Source organism: Lepus europaeus, chromosome 1 (assembly GCF_033115175.1).
Source record: "Lepus europaeus isolate LE1 chromosome 1, mLepTim1.pri, whole genome shotgun sequence".
NCBI classification, from domain to species: domain Eukaryota; kingdom Metazoa; phylum Chordata; class Mammalia; order Lagomorpha; family Leporidae; genus Lepus; species Lepus europaeus.
Genome location: NC_084827.1, coordinates 98,550,881 through 98,572,750, shown reverse-complemented (window position 1 = coordinate 98,572,750; position 21,870 = coordinate 98,550,881). Strand labels below are relative to the sequence as shown.

Below are 21,870 nucleotides of genomic sequence, written 5' to 3'. Positions count from 1 at the left end.
CTGAGTACTTCTAAAAGTTTTCTGAACCACAATAGGATAGTCTAAATAAAATATTTCACAATTTTATCTACTATAACAATCAAAAGATTCTCAATTTCTTGGTTTTTGTTGGATGGAAATGAGAGAAGTATGAAAGAAACATAAAATTGAGACATTATAAGAAGTTATAAATGCTTCTCACAACTTTCCTCATAAACAGATGAACGTACTGCAGTGACAGCAGTGGAATTTTAAAGAGCCTTTTGATGTTCTCATGTGGCACTGTAATCTGTCACTTATGCTCTCTCTCAAAAATCCCAACATTTTTCCTCCTCTCAAAACTTGCTGACCTGAGACTGTGAACTGATTTTTTTTGGTGCCTTAAGTATAAGATTAGGAAATGAGAAGGAGTTATTTTATTCTCCCAGAGTGAACAGTATCACGAAGTAGTATTCAGTGCTAGCCTTTTGTCTTCTGGGATAAAATAATTAAGTTTGAAGGTAATAAAAAAAAAAGTTCCATCTCTCTCTCTCTCTCTAGATAGATAGACAGACAGATAGATAGATAGATAGATATACCTCTCTGTAACTCTGCCTTTCAAATAAATAAATAAAACTTAAAAAAAAAAAAATGTTCCCGAGATGCAAGCGAATACTTGTTGCCAGGGACTTGAGGAGGCTGGGAGAAGACCTTCTATCAAGGTAGAAAGAGTGACCTCACTACACTCAGGAAGGAAAGGGCTGGCCTTGCTGTGCATGTAGGCTAATTCACTAAAGTAGCTCAAGGTCCTATGAGAAATAGGCTTTTGCTTTTTCTTTTGTTACTTTTTTATTGAAAGCAGTAAGTTCTATAACTACTGAGTTAGCCAGATTATTTAGAAGTGGTATTACTTGTTTTTATTATTGATTACTTCCCAACAATAGTAAAATACTAATATTTGGAGCTAAGTTACTTGAAATCCTTGTATAAGATTAGTTTCATCAGAAGACTATGGTAATTTGAAATCTATCTTTTACTTCTCTTCTTCCAACCTGTCTCTCAGCAAGTTAAATTATATCTTCTAGGTGGGGTGAGAGGTATTAACTAAACTCAGCTCTCCACAGCTCTGTCTTGCCTGACCTGTGAGAGAAGGTCTAGCTACATCCAACCAAACCAATTCCTGGATCAAGACAGTTGGATGAGTATAGGGGGATGATTACAATCTAAGGGGAGAAATGGTACGACATTTAACTTTCACAAGATGAAGTAGAACAGAAGTATATTTTAATACCCTTTACTGATTATCTTATTATGCATGAAAACATGCTCCATATAATAAATGCAGAGAAGCAAAGAGAACAAAATAAAACTCTCCTGTAATTACACCACTCAAAGATAACCACAGTTGACATTTGGGTGTTCAAATGTTCACATTTTCAATGCATGTATATATTCACATATGTACACTTTTACAAAAATAGAATCATATGGTATATTTAATTTAATTTTTTTTTCATTTAACACTGTTTATTGTAAACATTTCTCCACATCAGTAAATAAATGTGTGGATGGTATGACATTAAATATTTACAATGATTAATTTATTGCATTCCTTATTTTGGAACATTTGGATTATTTTATTTTTTCATTATTACAGATAGTACCACAAGATTATACTTGCATTTCAACTTCATGTATCTTTAATTATTTCATTAGAATAAATTTTAAGAAATGTCATCATTAAGGTATTCTTGAGTAGAAAGGAGAGAGTAACTGCTTCAAAATAACTATCAGAGGTACCAGGGTAATAATACACAAATCATAAAATTTAACACACTTTGCAATCAGTATCAAACTCACATATTCCATAAAGGAAAATGGTATTGTTTAAGAAACATTGAGATTATCTGTTTTGGGATGAGCACTGGGTTCACAATTTAGGATTTCAGATAGCTGTGGCCATTAATTAGAAAAAGGACTAACCCAAAGGCTGAACGTTTTATATTAAGGACCACTTTCTATTAAAAAAAATAATAATAACACCCCTGTAAAACTGTAAAGTAACCCTGACTTGTTAATCTTCATTATCAGGATTCCATGCCTTGGCCTGGTATTGTTTTAAAAGCAAATGTTAGCATTGTGCAGAATTATATACTATTAGATTGGCTGTTTAATGTTTATTTGTATGTTTATATTAGGAAACATAAATTATTAATAAAGATATGCTGTCAGGATATATCACTAACATTCCTAGTGTACATTAAGTACCCATGTGATTATGGAGTCACAAAACTGCATCAAGCTATAATATTTTGATAATAGAACTTGGTGAAATAAGATAATTGCTATTGTTGCTTTCTCTTTTTACTTTATTAATGTAAAAACAGCCTGTGTTCAAAGAGAAGGAAAATATCTAAACAACATGGGAGGCTGGAAAGAGAAAATAATACACTGCTGACCTTTCAGTTACAATGTGTTTCATCAAACTTTTATTGCTTATGAAAGTGCACAACCTGTGTATCTTTTTTGTTTAAAATCAAGTAAACTTAATACTTCCCAACTTGCTTTTTCAACTTACAGTGTAGCATAGCTATTTTCTCTGTATATATTTATACATTTGCCTCTTTGCAATAAATTACTACACCTTAATTTATTAGGTCAGACTCCAGTTTTTGCTATTATAAATATAGTTATCAATAACATTCTGATCAGTACGGCATTGTAAGCTCAGTTTTGAACTCTTTGTCTTCTCCAAACACAGAGAAAGTTTTATTTGTTTTTAAAGGACATGGTTGATTCAAAAATAAGACAAATGTACCAGAAATGTAGCAGAAATTCTGAGTAGACGTTTTAGGCTAAAAAGTTCTGTCTTGCTAGGCTCAGAGTTTAGAAACAGGCAAAGCAGCCAAGATTTGAGTGCAGGGTAAGAGGAAAACAACAGCCCATTGTGAGAAAGGTAAATGATGAAACTCCTCCTGTTAGACAAGGTTAATTAATAAGCTTTTCCTGACTACTGTCAGGGCCTGGGGACCATCTGCTAGGCCATGTGGCCTAGCCATCAACATCAGGGCCAATGCACCAGCTAGCCTAGCCGTTAGTGAGTATGGTCCCCAAAATCAACAAAGGGCAAATACTTGGTTTAGTTCTATAAAAAGTCCCTGATGAGACCTGAAGGAGGTAGTAACTCTATCTGTAGAGTTTGGGGTATGGAAACAGAGTGTGATACAAGACTGATCTAATATGAAGGACAGAAAGAAGGGAAAGGAATGTGGAATAAACTTAAGTATAAATGGATTAAATGCCTGTATTAGAAGATATAGGGGTAGGCACTAGGCACAGTTGTGAAGATATCTTGGATGTCTGCGTCCCCTATTAGAGTGCCTGGGTTTGAGTCCTGCCTCTGCTACTGATTCCAGATTCCTGATGATCACTCTGGGAAGCAGCAAGTGATGGTTCCAGTGGATGGGTCCCTGCCACCCGTGTGAGAGACTGAGATTGAGTTCCAGGCTCCCACTTTGGCCAGACTCTGTCTTGGCTATCGCAGGCCAGAGGATAGAAGATCTCTCTTGTTCTCTCTGTCTCTGTCCCTCTGACTTTCAAATAAAATGCACATAAATGAGTAAAAATTTTTAAAGAAAAGGTATGGTCTAGGCATGGGAGTTTGGTGTGGCAATTAAGTCGTCACTTGAGATGTCTATATCCTATCAGCATCCCTGGGTTTGAGCCCAGGCTCATATCTCAATTCCAGATTCCCACTGACTAACACTGGGGCTAACAGATGATGGTTCATGTACTTGAGTTGCTGGCACCCACATGAGAGACCCAGATTGAGTTCTAGGCCCCTAGCTTCAACCTTGTCCAACACTGGCTATTTCAGGCATTTAGGTACTGAACCAGCAGATGAAAAATCTCTGTCTCTATATCTCTTTCTCTGTCTCTCTACCTTTCAAATAAATTTTAAAATTTAAAAAAAGTAAAATCTATCAAGTATACAAGTAATGATAAAAATAAATAAAATCCATCTACATGTTGTCTATCACAGATACACCAAAACAAAGGGATTTAGTAAAGTGGGAAATAATTGAAATAAAGTTTGTGCTTTTGGTGTTATAAATGTTTTCCAAATTTTATATGTTCTTATTTTATATTTTGCCCCAGATAAATTTTAATTTCTATGAAATCAAATTCAGTAGGCTTTACCTTTACAGCTTTTTTGGTATAATGCTTAAAAACACATTTCCACCTTAAAAATACCTTAAAAACTATTACTTTCTTCTAACAATTTTATGATGTTTACTGTTAAAATCTTTGATCAACATGAATATGATAGAATATATACATGAGTATATATACATACACACACATATATGTATATACATGGGGAATGAACATTCTAACATCATTTGTTAAGTAAGAAATAATGACAGATTTGAAATGCTGGAACTATTGTATTCTAAACTTTGTGTATACACATATATTTCTCAATTGTTACTTTGTCCCACTGATCTGTTATTCATTTACCAAATTATTTAGGTACAGTTAGAAAACACTTTAATATCCCATAGGTCTCTACCTCCTTATGAGTTCTTCTTTAAAATTAATCTAGTAAATCTTACAGTTCTCTAGATAAGGGTCAGCACAATTTCTCAAGTATTCTTTGACCTCTACTGAAGGAAGTTGCTATTAATTAAAATTCTGTTAAATTTCCACATTACTTTTAAGGGAAATTTCATTAACAGTGTCCAGCAATCAGTAAACGTTCATCTTCTGTGATTCTATCTCTGAAAGTGGAGTGTTCTCCTGCCTTCATGGAGGATGAGTTGGGGAGAGGTCCTGAGGGTGTAGACCTGTAATTCTCAGAGTACACAGTCTCCATAGCTCTCCTTTTCTATATTTTTTTCTGCAATGCATAACTTCCTCCTTTTTCCTAACCTTTGTGTACAGAAAAAAAGTGTTACTGTTACCCTCCATTTATACGTAAGAATCTTTTTTTTTTTTTTTTTTTTTTTTTTTTGACAGGCAGAGTGGATAGTGAGAGAGAGAGAGAGAGAGACAGAGAGAAAGGTCTTCCTTTTTGCCGCTGGTTCACCCTCCAATGGCCGCTGCAGCCGGCGCATCTCGCTGATCCGAAGCCAAGAGCCAGGTGCTTCTCCTGGTCTCCCATGCGGGTGCAGGGCCCAAGGACTTGGGCCATCCTCCACTGCCTTCCCGGGCCACAGCAGAGAGCTGGACTGGAAGAGGGGCAACCAGGATAGAATCCGGCGCCCCAACCAGGACTAGAACCCGGTATGCCAGCGCCGGAAGGTGGAGGATTAGCCTGTTAAGCCACGGTGCCAGCCTAAGAATCTTGAAGCTATCTGTAAAGATGGACACTAAGCTAGGAAGCAATAAAGCAAGAGTTGATCCCAGTTCATACTAATGCCAAAACCTGTGCCTTAAACTTGCAGAAATGACACTGAGACTCCAGAGACTGCTAACTGGATACTATCTATAAAAGAAAAGGACCTTTTTATATATATTTTCAAACAAGAGAACTACAGTGAATGTTTCTCCAGCAAGATGCAGTATTCTCTGGAATTTGAACTGAAGCCACCAACGTAAGCTTTACAAATCAATTTTTAAACCAAAAATGTACTAGGTGATCCCAGATGCATACAGGTAAAGTCACATAAAAGAATGTTAATAACCTAAAGGAGACACCCTGGAGAACACCAAGGAAGTGAATACATTTATCAAATTCTCCTCATCCCAGTTTCCTTTGGGAGCAAAGTGCCCATGTTGGGATTCAGGGTTGTGCTTCTGTCCAGAATCTAGACACAGAGGTGTTAAACAGTGAGGCAATTTCTATTGATCCCAAAGACCTGCAGGAGAACGTGAGGAGAATTGTGTATATTAAATCTATAAAATAATATCCCCAAATGTAACCAATGAAAATTGATTCCCAAGAAAATATGGACAATGAGAATGCAAATAAATGTTTTCTATGAAGACCCCATGACTTTTTCTCTTCCCTCCACAGCCTTCATTTATACACTACCAAAATTGCACTTGGATTTAGTATTTTATCAAATAGCTTGTGCAAACATTTTTATACAAGCCCTCTAACATCTAGTGGTTCCCCCAAAACTTTGATGTCCTGAAAAATCTAATTATTGCTGGTAACTTTAAAAAGATCACAGTAATTTATTTTTGTCAAATGTGACTAAAGATTAATGGATACAATCAGGAATAATTTGGTAAAAACATATCAAATGCAGAGAAAGCAAAATTTGTTGTTAAGTGAAGCATCAAATATAATAAAAGAGCAAATTCCATGAATGAACAGCAACAATGCACAATTCATTAACCAAATGCCCATGATTATTTCACACTTCAGAAGGCCAGTGATATGGCCAGAAATTGTAGTAAAAGGATAAATATAGATTACCTTCAGCATTTCTTTATATATTTTAATTATAAACACTACCCCCAGAGAGCTACCAGTATAATGAAAGTAATAAAATGTAAGGTATGCCAACCCCTTTTAAAAATCATAATCCTATATACATATATTAAGACATTCAAATCTGTTTTGACACTCAATATGCCAAGAGACATCAAAGGTACACAATTTTCTTAGCTGTTACTATAAAATTACAAATCTGATCAGTATTCAGGCTCTAGAAACTCTTAACTACTCAAAATCATTAACATCTTCATCATCACTATCACTGCTTGGAATCACCTGCTAATGCGCTGGTTAATGCCCTGACCACTACTGAATGCCTTTCACTGTCCAAAGGAAAAAAGGATTTGTCCAATAAATATTAACAAACTGTAAGATCCTGCAGGGCAAGGCCACACTTTAATAGTCTGCATATTCTCAGAGCTGGCTCAGGACTTGACTCAAAAATACTAATTTTTCACAAAGATTTATTTATTTATTTGAAAGGCAGAGTTACAGAGAGAAGGAGATACAGAAAGAGAGAAGGGGTATCTTCCATCTGTTTGTTCACTCCCTAAATGGCCGCAAGGGCCAGGCTGAAGCCAGCAGCCACAAGCTTCATTTCCATTATTTATTCATATGTACTAGAGTTTCCCAAGCTGCAGTCCATATTTTATTGGAAGAGGTGTTTTTAGAGCTACATGGCCCCAAAATTACTATTTTTATACATTATTTCATTTTCTACCCTTGATTGACATACATGTGATATTAGCTGATATACAAATATTTGTACTTCATATAAACATATTTACTATGTGTTAGAAATGTAACTATAACATGACATCAATGAATTTGCAGGGATATAAAGTTTTCTTTTTACAACAATTCATGAAAGTGAAAACAAGTTATATTTACTTTAAAAATTGTGCAAGGCTGTTTTATTAGAGTTGTGAAGGAAGTTCCAAAGGATGGAATATTAGGAAACACAGACATGAGACTCCAGTAGCGCAAACTGCAGACTGTGTGTTTAAGCTGCCAAGAGGATGAAGCCTTCGTCTGTGTCACGCCCATGCACAGCAGCGCTTACCTCGAGTAACAGCATCTAGCGCACAGCCACTGCCTGTTGCTCCTCCTCCAACAACAAGGATATCAAATTCAGGTGTGTTTTGCAGAGTCAGTAGCTGAGCTTCTCTGGAAGGAGGCTCCCGGTTGACAGGTTCTGTAAAGCACTCGGCTGCTTCTACATACGCCAGGTTCACCTGAGATAAAAGTAGACCATTTTCAGTTGTTCATGTGGGACACCAATTCAGGAAATTTTATGATAGAACTCTACAGAGAGATTTGTAGTAGAGACAAGGAATATCAGAACTAGACCCCAAACCACAAGAGGTATTGAGATCTTACATGGGAAGAGATGTGGTGGGAGAGAGGCAGCAGTGATCTGTCACCCACTCCCCCACCGTCCCCTGTTTTGTGAGTGGCAACTATTTAGCCAGAGAACATCTAGTTTCAGATTCAACATCTCAACTTTTGGTTAAATATACAGCAAAGTTCAATTATTCCCAGACAACTTTATCTATAACTTGCCTTATCTAAGACAATTTACAGGGAAACATAAGGAAATATTTTTACCCAGTAGAAGTAACTCACTGAGATAACATTTAAAAGTACTGAAAGGAGGAGGGAAAAGTACTTTAATATCTTTCTGCAATTCTTTAAAAGTCTATGTTTCTCATTCCTGAATCCTCTGGCAATAAAAAAAAAAAAAGCAAAAAAAAAAAAAAAAGAATCCAGAGTTTAGAGTCCATGAGCTCACATAAGTACAACTAACAGAATCTGCTTGATAAGAGTAAATATCTAGTCTGATTTAACCAACTATAACAAATGGAAATATTTTCAAAGATTTATTTTAGAGGCTTCTTTATTATATATTTTAATATAAAATTCAAAAGTTTATTTACTTTGATTTTTGAAAACTTCAGTATGAATATAATAAAGCCAAGCATATTATCCTCCTAAAGAATAATGACCTTCTTTATGTCCAATTCTTTTATAGACTGTAACTTATCACCCTAAATAAAAAATGTATATCTTTAAAACAAAAGTAGTTGCCAGAAATTGGAGTCAGAATTCCAAAATACATGTATTTTCCCCCAAAATATTAATACAAAATGCATTCACTATACTGAACAGTGCTGGCCAATGTTGTTCTGTTATTAATCCATGAATAGAAGACTTCTATTTTCTTCTCTAAATCACAGCATCAGTACAATCCTTAATGCTGGTGTTTTCCCATTCTGCCATGAGGGCCACATATGAACTTCTAAACCACCAGGCTGAAGTTTATTTAAGAAGTAATCTTCGGCCGGCGCCGCGGCTCACTAGGCTAATCCTCCGCCTTGCGGCGCCGGCACACCGGGTTCTAGTCCCGGTCGGGGCACCGGATTCTGTCCCGGTTGCCCCTCTTCCAGGCCAGCTCTCTGCTGTGGCTAGGGAGTGCAGTGGAGGATGGCCCAAGTGCTTGGGTCCTGCACCCCATGGGAGACCAGGAGAAGCACCTGGCTCCTGCCATCGGAACAGCGTGGTGCGCCGGCCGCAGCGCGCTACCGCGGCGGCCATTGGAGGGTGAACCAACGGCAAAAGGAAGACCTTTCTCTCTCTCTCTCTCTCTCACTGTCCACTCTGCCTGTCAAAAAAAAAAAAAAAAAGAAGTAATCTTAGCTCTTACCAAAACATGATTCTGATCATTCAAGCAATTTTTAATTCATTTAAATGAAAGAAACTAATCTATTTCTTATAATTGGGTTTAATTACTAGTGGACGGGGCCGATCCTGTGGCGCAGCAGGTTAACGCCCTGGCCTGAAGTGCCGGAATCCTATATGGGTACCGGTTTGAGTCCCAGCTGCTCCACTTCCAATCCAGCTCTCTGCTGTGCCTGGGAAGGCAGTGAAGGATGGCCCAAGTCCTTGGGCCCCTGCACCCACGTTGGGGACCCAAAAGAAACTCCTAGCTCCTGGCTTCAGATCAGCGCAGCTCTGGCCATTGCGGCCAATTGGGGAGTGAACCATCAGACAGAAGACCTCTCTCTCTCTCTCTCTCTCTCTCTCTCTCTCTCTCTCTCTCTCTGCCTCTCTTCTCTGTGTAACTCTGACTTTCAAGTAAATAAATAAATCTTTTTTAAAAATTACTAGTGGACCAATTGGATTTTGATGAAAATAAATCTAGAAGCCATAGGGTGCATTGAAACAACCCTGGATTAGGGGCAGAAGGCTCTAGCTTGGATCTAAGCATCTTCTCTCTAAGCCCTGGGTGCTTCATTTATAAAAGGAGATGAAACCCTGGTGATGATTGTATCAATGCACCCCTAGGTTATCCTGGAACTGAATGGAATAATGAAAGACACTGGTAAACTACAAAGTACTGCCAGAGTTGTCATTGTTGTTGCTGTAACACAATTTAATTCTTTGGTAGCAAATAAGAAGGAGCTTTCCCAAAATATATTTCAAGTGTCACAAATATGAAAGGTTATAATCAGGCAGCATAATTTTTCAGGCTATTAACTCAGATTCCAAACTACAAAAGTGCTATTTGTCATATGATTCCTCCTAATTATCTGCTAATGACTACTTCCTCATGCTTACTTTTACACAGATTTAAGGCAACCACATGATTATAACAACTGGATGGTGTGCAGAACATAGCATCTTTCAGTTATGGTCTGCTTTGCATCACATAATGAGAACAAGAAAAAGAATACACACAGAGAGACATACACACACAGGGGTACTTCAAAAAGTTTGTGGAAAACAGAATTAAAAGCTAAGCCTATTTTGGTACAAAAAAAGTTTCAACTCCACGCATAGTTTTTTTCATAATATGCATTTCCTATGAACTTTCTGAAGACCTCATGTACACATGGATTTCAAAATATTTTTGCAAGAAAATAAATTTATCTTTTAATTCCATTTTCCAAGAACTTCAAAAATACATATATAACAAGTATACAGAAAGAGCAAATGCCAAAATAGAGGAGGGAAAAAAAGCGACCAGGCTATGACCATTCAGATGGGGAGGGACAGTCTTTCATTTGAGGGTTTCAATCGCGCCATGACAGATGGGTAGGACTTGGACATGAGAATGACAAGTGACTAAACTGCCAGAGCATTTTCACACATCAGAAGAATTGCTGACATTTTCTGCTTGGTAAGTTTTCTAGAAATACTTCAGAAATAAGTTTAAAGACCATACTATGATACAGTTCATTAGAACTTGGTAATACTAAAATCTCCCTGTTCTACACTCTGAAGATTAAACTCAACTGTTTGACTTTCTCCTTGGGCATCACTTATTGGTATAGGATACACCGTTTTTCCTATCTTGCTCTCTTGCCTCAACCTTCTCACTAGTATGTCCCAATGTATTCTGTCTTAAACAACCACAACAAAAGGGAATACCTCTTATGAGGCAGGCATTTAGAATAGTGGATAAGACACCCATATCTCACACTGGAGTGCCTGGGTTCAATTCCCAGCTCTGCAGCTGATTCTAGCTTCTTGATGCAGACCTGGAATGCAGCAGGGATGGCTCAAGGAATTGGGTTCCTGCCACCCATGTGAGAGACCTGGATTGCATCCTTGGCTCCTAGCTCTGGCCTCAGATCAGTCCTAGCCACTGCAGGCATTTGAGGAGTAACCAGCAAATGGAAGAGCTTGTATACTCTCTTTCTCTCTCTCTCTCTTTCCTTGCCTCTCTGCCTCTCAAATATATATATTTCTAACAACCATCCTAAAAATTCATGAAAGACTTGTGTGTATATGCATACTTTTTCTACTGCCTTACTCCTTACTATTACTCATTCTAATCTGGATTTTCACATACACAACCCAGCACCACCACCACCAAAACTGAACTGATGTCTACTATGCTACTAAGTCCAACAAGCACACAATTGACTGCTCACCCACTTTGGCATCTAGGGAACAGCACTCTTGTGCTTGTTCTAGCTCATTCACTCTCTTTCCACTGAAAAATTCCGAGCTTCCTTTGGTTGTTCCTCTACTGCCCAGCAAAAATTAGGCTCCAAGATTTCCCTCAGTCTGTCCTAGTCACTCTTCTCAGACCAATAAGAACTATCTCTCTCTCTTATATCTCATCTCATATATGCCATACTGTCCAATATCCTTGGTATCAGATTGACCTCTAACTTTGCTCCTCCATTTTGGAATTCAGATATTAAACTACCTAACTGGCACCACCACTTGGATGTTTCATATATGTCTCTCAAAATTAATCTCATGACTGCATCTCCTCAAACCATTTTCTCTGTTAGTATTCCTTATCTCAGGAGAAGTGCCACTGCACACACAGGTGCTTGTGCCAGAAATTTTGGGAGCATCCTCCACAGCTCCCTTTCTCTTAAATCTCACATTTGATCCATCTGATCAGTCACTCATCCCAATCACTAGATGTCCTATAAAATTCTCATATCTGGTCACTCCTTTATCATCACTGCCACCTTTCAAGCCAAGGTGTTCTCCCTCTCCCCTGCAGTAACGTGACATCCTCCCCAAGATCTACGCTCATTACACAGCCTCTTTCCCAGTCATTCTACATACTGAAGCTGCAGTAATCTCTGCAAAATCCAAATCATGTCATTCCCATGTAGAAAACCCTTCAAGAGCTTCCAGCTTAATTTCAGCTAAAGGTAAACAGATTTATTCTGGCTTCCAAAGCACTTTATATTCATTTCAAGTGTCTAATTTTTTAAAAGGACACTACCAAGTGCTGGCGAGGATGCAAGACACGTGCAGCTCTTTTAAACTGCTGATGGAAATGTAAGATGACAGAGCCATCTTAGAAAACAGTTTGACAGTACCTGACAAAGGTGGGTACATACTTAATCATACAACCCAGCAACTTCTTCCCAGATAATTACCCCAAAGAAATAAGAACCTGTGCTCACACAGAAATCTGTAGGCAAATATGTACGAGGCCTTTTTCAAAATTGCTGCAAACTGCAACAACTCAAATGTCCTTTACCTGGTGAATGACAAAACAGTGGTACCTTCATGCAATGATATAATGATCAGCAATCAAAAAGGACAAGCTACTGAAACACAAAACAAGCACTCTTCTAAACCAGAAGTTGGCAAATTATGGTTTTTAGCCAAATCTGGATTTCCTCAGTTTTTGTATCATTATGCTCCTAAAACTGTATATATGAAATACATGGGGCCAGAACTGTGGCATAGAAGATTGAGCCCCCGCCTGAGTGTTGGCATCCCATATGGGTGCCAGTTCGGGTCCTGGTTGCTCCACTTTTGATCCAGCTCCCTGCTGATGGCCTGGGAAAGCAGCAGAAGATAGCCCAATTTCTTGGGCCTCTGCATCCACATGAGAGACTCAGAAGAAACTCCTGGCTCCATTCTCCTGGCTTCAGATATGCCCAACTGCAGCCATTGCAGCCATTTGGGGAGTAGAGCAGAGATGGAAGACCTGTCTCTCTCTGTCTCTCCCTCTCTCTGTGACTCTGCCTCTCAAATAAATAAATAAATCTTTTTTAAAAACAGAGTTTATATAAATACATGAAATTTGTTGCCTTTATATGAGTATAAAAGTACATAAATAAAAGATAAATAGAAAATAAAAAATAAATAATTTTCCCATCAAAGGGAAAAAACAAGAAAACAGATCAGCGATTGCAAGGCTGTGGGGGTGGGTGTGGAAGGTTATTCTAAAGAGTGTAAGGGTGTAAAGGAATATGTAAGGATGATGAAAATGTTCTATGGCAGAGCCAGCATTGTGGTATAGTGGGTAAAGCCACCGCCTGCGATGTGCACATCCCATATGGACACCAAGTGGAGTCCCAGCTGCTCCACATCCAACCCAGCTCCCTGCTAATGTGCCTGGGAAAGCAGTGGAAGATGGCCCAAGTGGTTGGGCCCCTGCACCCACATGGAGATCTGGAAGAAGCTCTTGACTCCTGGCTTCAGCCTGGCCCATTCCTAGAAATTGCAACCATCTGGGGAGTGAATTGGTGGGTGGAAGAGCTCTCTCTTTCTCTCTCTCTCTGTCTCTGTCTTTCCCTCTGTGTGTCTCTGTATTTCCTTTTCAAATAAATAAATAAATCTTTAAAATGTTCTATGGCTAGATTGTAGTGGTAACTGATAATTACATTAATATATGACTTGTCAAATCTCACAGAAGTATATATTATAAAGGGCTAGTTTTACTGCATTGAAAATTATACCCCAAATTATACTTCAATAAACTTGACTTAGAAAACTAATAAGCCAGACACTGTTATAAGCATTTTGCTCTCCTCTACTCACTTAATCTTCACAATAGCCCTATGGGTTAAGTCTATTATGAGCTCCACTTTACAGAGGAAGTTAAGTAATTGAGACATAAAGAAGTTAAGTAATTGAACATAATTACACAGCTTGTACAAGGAAGAGCCAGGAATTGAACCAACACAGATTTGCAGCGAAGACCAAGTGTTACTCTACTGTATCATACTGACTCTACATTTAAGCTAAAAAAATTGAGCAGTATACTAAATAGTTATAAAAGGATAAAATATAACCAGTTGTCAAACACAGAAAGTAATGGGGGGGGGGAATGAGGAGGAGCAGCAGATTTGATGTGGATGGAGATTTTAACTGAATTGTGCCTCCAAAAAAATTCTCAAAGATACAGCATTATTGAGGATAATGTATTTAATTTATGACACTACTTTTAAAATAACATTTTATTTTTGTTTACTTTTGTCGTAAAAGCTGGAAAGTGTTGCAACTGAGAAGCTAAGCACCACGTTTATTTTAGAGGCAGTAAACACAGCCTAAGGCCTTACTTACAATTATGACAGAAGAAAGACTCATTTTGGTTTCATATGGCGTTGAGTCACAAAAACACATCTGCACACCACCTTCCTTAGAGTATGCTGATTGAGAAGAAATAGAGAAGAGAAAGGCAGCAAGGAATAAAACACTAGTAGTAAGTAATAGCACACTTTAAGACAAGAGGCCTTTCGGCTCCAGACCTTCCAGACCTATCCTTTCCTCACCTTCCTTCTTTCCAAGGCAGTTTGAGGAATCTGGGAGACAAGCTCCACTGAAGGACTGATATAGAAGCTGTGAGAGAAGTCATGGAATCGTATATGCCCTAAACCTGAGACCCAAATTCTCATGTGTCCCGAGGAGACACTTGACCCCCATCACTTGTACATAAATCAATATTTACTGGAGGCCCTTGAGGATTCTATAAACTATGGGACAACGGAAAAAGATAAACAGGCAATTGTAATACTGCTTACAAGTGGATTTAAGATACTGCAGAGACAACAAGAGCCACATTCCTGGAAATTGAAGCTAAATCAAGTCAAGAAAGATCAGTAGACATTAGCTGGGTGATGAAAACCAAAATAGCAAATGAGAATAGCATTGCTCAAATCAGAAGTCATAGTAGCATGTTTTTTCTGGCTGGCATACTACTCTCTTTAAAACTGAGTTATACATTCAATATTTTTAAATTGTTGTATTTCACGTAAAAACCAGGAGTTCTATCTGAGATAAATCTACTGTAATTAAGTAGAAGCTGCTGTCCTGGGCAGGGCTTATGTCCTGTTGTTAACCTAGGATTCCCACTCATTGACTTCACCCTTGTACTTTACAAGTCGGTCCCTTATCGGGACCTTTCCTAAAGGAAGGAACAGGTCCACCATTACCAGATCGAGGATCAACTACCCAATTCAGCCACTGCAGCCAGAAGGAAGAAGAGGCCAAGACACAAGGCAAATGCCTTTTGCCTAGCATAATTCCAACTACCACTTAACCACATCAATTCTTATGTACCTTGATGAATTGGGAGAATATCTAATTTTCAGTGTTATTTGATAGCATGCCTGACTGTATTTAACTGTCTTGGAAGTAGGTATTTTCTTTGGCTTGTAAACTAATACTTCCCTACAATTTAGAAAGATAATTCACCTAGTATTTTGATAGGAAACATAAATGTTTTGTGAAGACTCACATGAATATCTACACAAAATTGAAAACCAAGTTCATAATCTTTACATCCCAGAGAATATTCACCCTAAACAGGATTCAGAATGAGATCAGTATTACTATGTCTGTGCACCATTAGACTTGCAAATTAAAAAAAAAAAAAATTCTAGACATTTGCAACTTCGGGTGAGACCGAAAACAAGATCTAATAATTAGTGTCTATACCTGAAAGAAGTGCATATTTAAAGACCACAGGCAATTAACAACTAGGTTGTCCTGTAATTATGTACAGTAATAATTGGAGTATAATGTAGGGCTTCATGCAAATCACTTCAGACTGCAACTATCAGTCTCACTCTTCCATATTATGTGAGTCAATCAATAGCATCATTGCATTTAAGGAAAACTATTTTCTGTTTTGTTGTCACTGAAAGACTAACCACAATTGTATATTCCTGGAAGGTAAAACCATCTCCATATAGAGAGTCTTAAAACATTCTAGTAGCCTTCATTCACATCCTGAGTTAGTTTATGATTCTAAACTACTGGTGCTTTTTCCCATAAGTAAGTAATGTTTCTCAGTGTGAACACAGTCAGTGAGGGGTTCTCGTTGGTGAACTGGCATCTCCTTTGAGAACCAAAGGAAAACAAAGTGAGTCCATTCTTCTGGAGTAGCTGAGAACAGAGCTCTAGTTCTCCTTGAAGCTGCTGTCCAGCCATTAGGGGACTGGGATTTCTTCGAGAAAGCACAAAGAAGCTCTTCTACAGCCATCAGATATATAGCCTAACAATTAAATTATCCAACTTTTTATAGCTGAAAAACAGAACGGCTGATGGCAGTCAGTGAAACAGGAGTCCTAGGACATCTGCCTAACATGGAGCCAGCCACACTGGGCAGCTGACACCCAGGGTTCTATGAAACTGCACCGCTCCTTAAGAGTCTCCCTGAAGTGCACGTCTGGAAGCGGATCCAGAACAGAAAGTTCTTGACCCCATCCAGCCCTGCGAATAAAATGCTAACCCACTGAGCTGAATGACCAGAGCCAAGCTTTACAATCCACATAACCCTCAGTTACACTTTAACCTTATATTTAGTTTTAGTCAAATCTGTGACACATCTTTATTATTTCTCTATAGATTATTTCATCAAATACAATTTTCTAATTTGTACTTATCTCAGAAATTCTTCATTGAAAACCACAAATTACAAAGTAAATAAAGTAAAATTTAGATGCCCTAATTTCTACTTACAGCAACTATTTTCTTAATTTGCAGGACTACTAGAAGAAACTTTCTTAGCATAAGCATAAATTATCTATTAAACAGGAAGATGGGGAGAGGAGAAAGGGAAGCAAAAGGACTCTCCCCAAAGCATTTATAGAAAGTTTCCTCAGTCCCACAATATCCCTAAAAAGTTTCTTAAAGAGGCCTTAAAATGAATAAATAGTTGAAAATGAAATGCAAAGTCAAATCAAAATGAATGTCAATGTTGCTCAGTTAGCAACAGCCTAGCAGCTCACCAGCTGTCAACGCTAATCATAGCTCAGTCGTTGACTCACTGGCTGACCTATACAAGTACCGTTAACCTCACTGATTTTGTATGCCAGCAACAAAATAGCATCACAAACTCCTCGAAGGCCTGATGTGAGTTAGAACTGAAGATATTGCCATGGCCCCACTTTGGGGGCTAAGTGTTAAATAAAAACCAAAATTATAAGGAAGATGATAGGTTGCTCTTCAGAGAACATTTCCAGCTCAGTCTGCATAATTTTAGTGCTTTGATGAAACATGCCTCTGAAAACAGTTTAACCATAGAGTAGTTAAGAATAGTTTCAACTGGCCTTATCTAAAATACAGAGTATTCAGAATCCTTATCACATTTTAGATATCAGACACATTCCCAACAAATTTAGCTGTAGTTCTAGAAGAAAAATAGTTGTTCCAGGAATTTATGCACAAGGTTCAAAATAAAATGGGTAAATGAATGATAGGGCCTTTGGCATAAACCCTAACAATAAAACTATTAAAAAAATAACTCATTTGTCCACTAGGTGAGAAATTAAATTCAGGACACAAATGTAATGGCTGAATACCTCGCAAAAGCTTGTTCTCTTCTAACAGAGAATACTGCTGGATTGCAGATCCCAACCTCTTCTACAGGTGGATCTAAATGATCCAGTGGGACAGCAAAGCCTGGTGGTATGGCAGAGCCATTGGAATAAAGAGATCGAAATCCCTGAATAATTACAAGAACAGTCCTTTCACTTGCCCACATTGAACCATAATGTGAGTAACAAACCTTTACTATGATATGTCACTGAACTTTGCAGATTGTTTATTACATCAAATGCCCAATTAATACACAGCCATGAGATATGCCTAGCATTACAACTCATGATGTGTAGTTCCTCTACTTGGTAAGAAGGTATACATAGTTCTGAATATTCCCCTGATGAGTGAGTCCCCATCAATAACAGAAAAATTCATTCACACAGATACAGCTGCAAAAGGACAGATCATGAAATATATTCCCCCCAAAAATATGGTGAGAGACATTTCTATCTTCATATTTCACATAATGCTTATGCTAATGGCTCTTAAAGCAGGCAGGAAGAACTGAGAAACTTACTCCTCAAACACTAGTTCTTTCTCCACCTTCAAATACATTGGTGTCTAACATCATAGTCTCCAACTAAATGTCAAAATCAATAAAAATGATGGACACACTATATTATTAGTTACTACATTAAAAATGTATTCACAATAGTCAAAATATGCAAATAGCCTAACTTTCCATTAATACATGAATGGATGATGAACTATGGTATATACACACATACACGAGGAAATATTATTCAGCCTTTAAAAGGAAGGAAATTGTGCCATTTGTGACCACATAGATGGATCTGGAAGCTACTATGCTAAGCGAAGTAAACTAGACACAGAAAGACATGACCATACTTCTAAGTGGAATCCAAAACAGTCCAACTCCTAGAGGCAGAGTAAAATGCTGGTTTCCATGGTCTGGACAGGGGAATAGTAGTGGAGTGGGGGTAGTAGGGGCAGCAGTGGAATGATGTTTATCAAAGGGTACAAAGTTCCAGCTTTGTGCAAAGAAATAATTTTGGAAATTCAACAAAAATGAAGACTGTTTAGGAATATTTGTTTTTACAGCACTTCTACACTAAGGTTTTTTAAAAAGAAAAGCTGCTTATAAACATATGAAAAATGCCTCTGGAAATGGAAGATGACTTGCTCAGGAAGAACAAACAAGTCTGGTAGCCTGAATTGACTCACAATGTTAAAAGCAATCTGGAAAACACAAAGCAAATGTGTCACACGATAATTTCGGCTACATCAATGCTCAGAACAATTTATACTCACTTCAAACCCACAGATACTCCTTAGCTTAGGAACCAGAAGTATATTTCTAACGGAGGTTAAATTCTAAAAGGTGTTAGGGGTGTTAAAAGAAAACAAACTGTTGTTTTCAAAGACACCACTGAAAAGCTATGCTTAGGAGGTAATTTTTTTTTTTTTTTTTTTTTTTTTTTTTTTTGTGACAAGCAGAGTTAGACAGTGAGAGAGAGTGACAGAGAAAGGCCTTCCCTTGGTTCACCATTCCCCAAATGGCCGCTATGGCCGGCGCTGCGCCGATCCAAAGCCAGGTGCCAGGTGCTTCCTCCTAGTCTCCCATGCAGGTGCAGGGCCCAAAGACTTGGGCCATCCTCCCCTGCCTTCCTGGGCCACAGCAGAGAGCTGGACTGGAAGAGGAACAACCGGGACAGAACCGGCGCCCCAACTGGGACTAGAACCTAGGGTGCCGGCGCCACAGGCGGAGGATTAGCCTAGTGAGCCAGGCACCGGCTTAAATTGTTTCTTAACTGACATCATGGTCTAGATGCTGTGTTTATGATATCAATTTCCTTCGATGATTCTCATTCAAGCTTCAGCTTCCTCCACCCCCATAAGTGTTTCTGTCACATCATTAGCATAAGCAAAATTAATCCAACCAATAAGTCTAATTTTCTGTCGTTCTTATTATGCCTAACAAGGCTAGGTTTTGGAAGAATGTTTATATTCTGTATCAGAGATGGAAAAGAAGTATACAGACACTAAAGATCTGTTGTGGGTCACTGACTCATATATACTGATTGCCTTTGAGCTTGGTGGGGGAAAAAGTGGGAGAATAAAGTGATATGACCTTAACTTGCTGAAGAAATGAGAGTTCTGAAAGCTTCATACACTATGCACAATAATCGGTTCAGAAAACCTAGCCATATTTGCTTAACAGGCATATTTAGGAAGCTAATGTGATTTTGTTTAATAGATATTGGGGATCCACTAAATTCAATCTTAAAATATATTTTATTTTACTATAGTTGATCATTTTATCTTTTTTTTTCACCAATCTTGTTTTTTGTTACTGACTTAAAAACTTCTCAGTCATTAATACCCTTAATCAAGAAACAGTGCTTTATTAGAATCTTTTACAAGGGAGAAACTGAAATTACAAGTGCAAACAATGTTCTCAAAACCCCTGCAGATTTTAATCATCTATAAATCATTCTGCCTCTCATTAGCATACATATTTTTCCTCCTGGGTTTTGCTGACACTAAAAACAAAGTTAGCACACGTTTACCTGCACTCACCTAACACATCACTGTTACCATTTTGTGGGTTTTTTTTTTCCATCTTCCCTTAAGACACGTAACAGAGTGAGCTGTGGTATTCTGTAAACTATTCACAAGGACAGTGAGTTGCTGTCTCTTATAAAGTGAAATGGTATTTTGCAAAAATATGAATATCCAGTCATTAACAGCTATTATTTCATCACATGCTCAAAAACCACTGGCTTTGGAAAATAAATGAGTTTAACTGTATTCCATTTCAAGTAAAATTATACATGAAAATTCAAATTTATTTTAAAAGGTTTAGCATTGTTTTCTAACATTATTTGTTTTTGAAATGTTATATTACAGAATTCCAATAAATAGGACTGTACTACATACTAGTTTATCAAAAATATCACACTCATATAACTTAAGGAACATATTAGGGGTAGTGCTGTGGCAGCATCCATATGGGTGCCAGTTCAAGTCTGGGATTGCTCCACTTCCAATCCAGCTCCCTACTAATGTACTTTCCAATCCAGATCCTTACTAAAAGCAGCAGAGGACAGCCTAAGTGCTTGGATCCCTGCACCCACGTGGGAGACCCAGAAGAAGCTTCTGGCTCCTGGCTTCAATCTGGCCCAGTCTTGGCCTTTGTTGCCTCTTGTGGCCATTTGGGAAGTGAACCAGTGGATGGAAGATCTGTCTCTTCCTTTCTCTTTATAACTGCCTTTTCAAGAAAATAAATCAATCTTCTAAAAATAGGAAAATAAAGAGTAGGAAATTCCAGGAATGTATTACATAAAAGAGTTAAATCCAAGGTGGGGTTTCCCACCTTGCTCATCCTCAGGTCTGGAATCAAGAAGAGAAAACAGAAAGGCGTTTTGTATTCCTGTTTTTGAGCCATTCTATAATCTCAGACAAAGGATACAGCATTTGCTAATAATCTCAAAGTCTGAATAAGCTATCTCCAAATGCAAAGATCTTCAATGACAAGAGCAAACTTTCTTGCTAACTACAACCACACTTATCTGCATATCTGGGAATTCCATAATAGCTAACACTTTTTAAAATCTTCCAATGTTCCAGGAACTCTTCCTGACTTTGTCTTCCATAATCCCGAGAGAGAAGTATCACTTGTTATTCCCATTTTACAGATGGAGGAATATGTAGCCTACTGAATTTAAAAAATAGTCGTTGGCTATTGAAAAGTAAGGTTAGGTGCTAGATGTAGGCAGTCTGCCAAGACAGCAGCAAAGAACATACTGTATTGCTTATGAACAGAACAACAATCAGTGTGAAGCAATGAGAATCAACAATCAATGATAATCTCTCAATTCCCTGATTCTAATGAGATTTCTTCTCATACTGGAAAGGTTTTCATTTCCATACTCTGAAGCCCACTCCCTGCCCACGTGTGGTGCCGCAAAAAAGAAAAAAATATCTTCCACATCCGGGCTTGTGAAAGCTTTTAGTGGTTCTCAGGCTATACCTAAGAATTACCTCACAAAGTCCACCACAGCTTCAGGGGTGGAAGAAATAAACCCAGCATGTGTTATGTGAGAGGGCCCACCCTCAGACCCAAACAGGTCTTGGTTATAACAGCCATGCCACTGGGGTTAAAAAGCAGCCCACACCATCACATCAATGTTTCCAGTTAGGTCCTGGGAGATAAATAATAAATATTGAGTTAAAAACAAAGTTCCAAAAACTGTCCTTGGCCTGTAGTACCAAGAAATAAAGGCGAGAGCAGCTCCAGGTCAAATCTTTGTTCTCCCACTCTATTCTTGCTCCATTCTCTATGACCACCCCCATTCTTGCAAACTACTGGAGGAAGCTCGTGCAGCCTTGACGTTAATGCTATTCAC

General features: G+C 38.1%; 1 protein-coding gene across 2 annotated transcripts in view; it reads right to left on the bottom strand.

The window, feature by feature from the left end:
* The window catches only part of GPD2 (glycerol-3-phosphate dehydrogenase 2), a 164,357-nt gene that overhangs the window by 100,983 nt on the left and 41,504 nt on the right, over window positions 1–21,870 (bottom strand). For both annotated transcript variants that reach the window (XM_062186967.1, XM_062186959.1), the window contains exon 3: window positions 7,470–7,641. In XM_062186967.1, coding sequence (XP_062042951.1) covers window positions 7,470–7,641 — 172 coding nt within the window. The remainder of the gene's footprint in view (window positions 1–7,469; window positions 7,642–21,870) is intronic.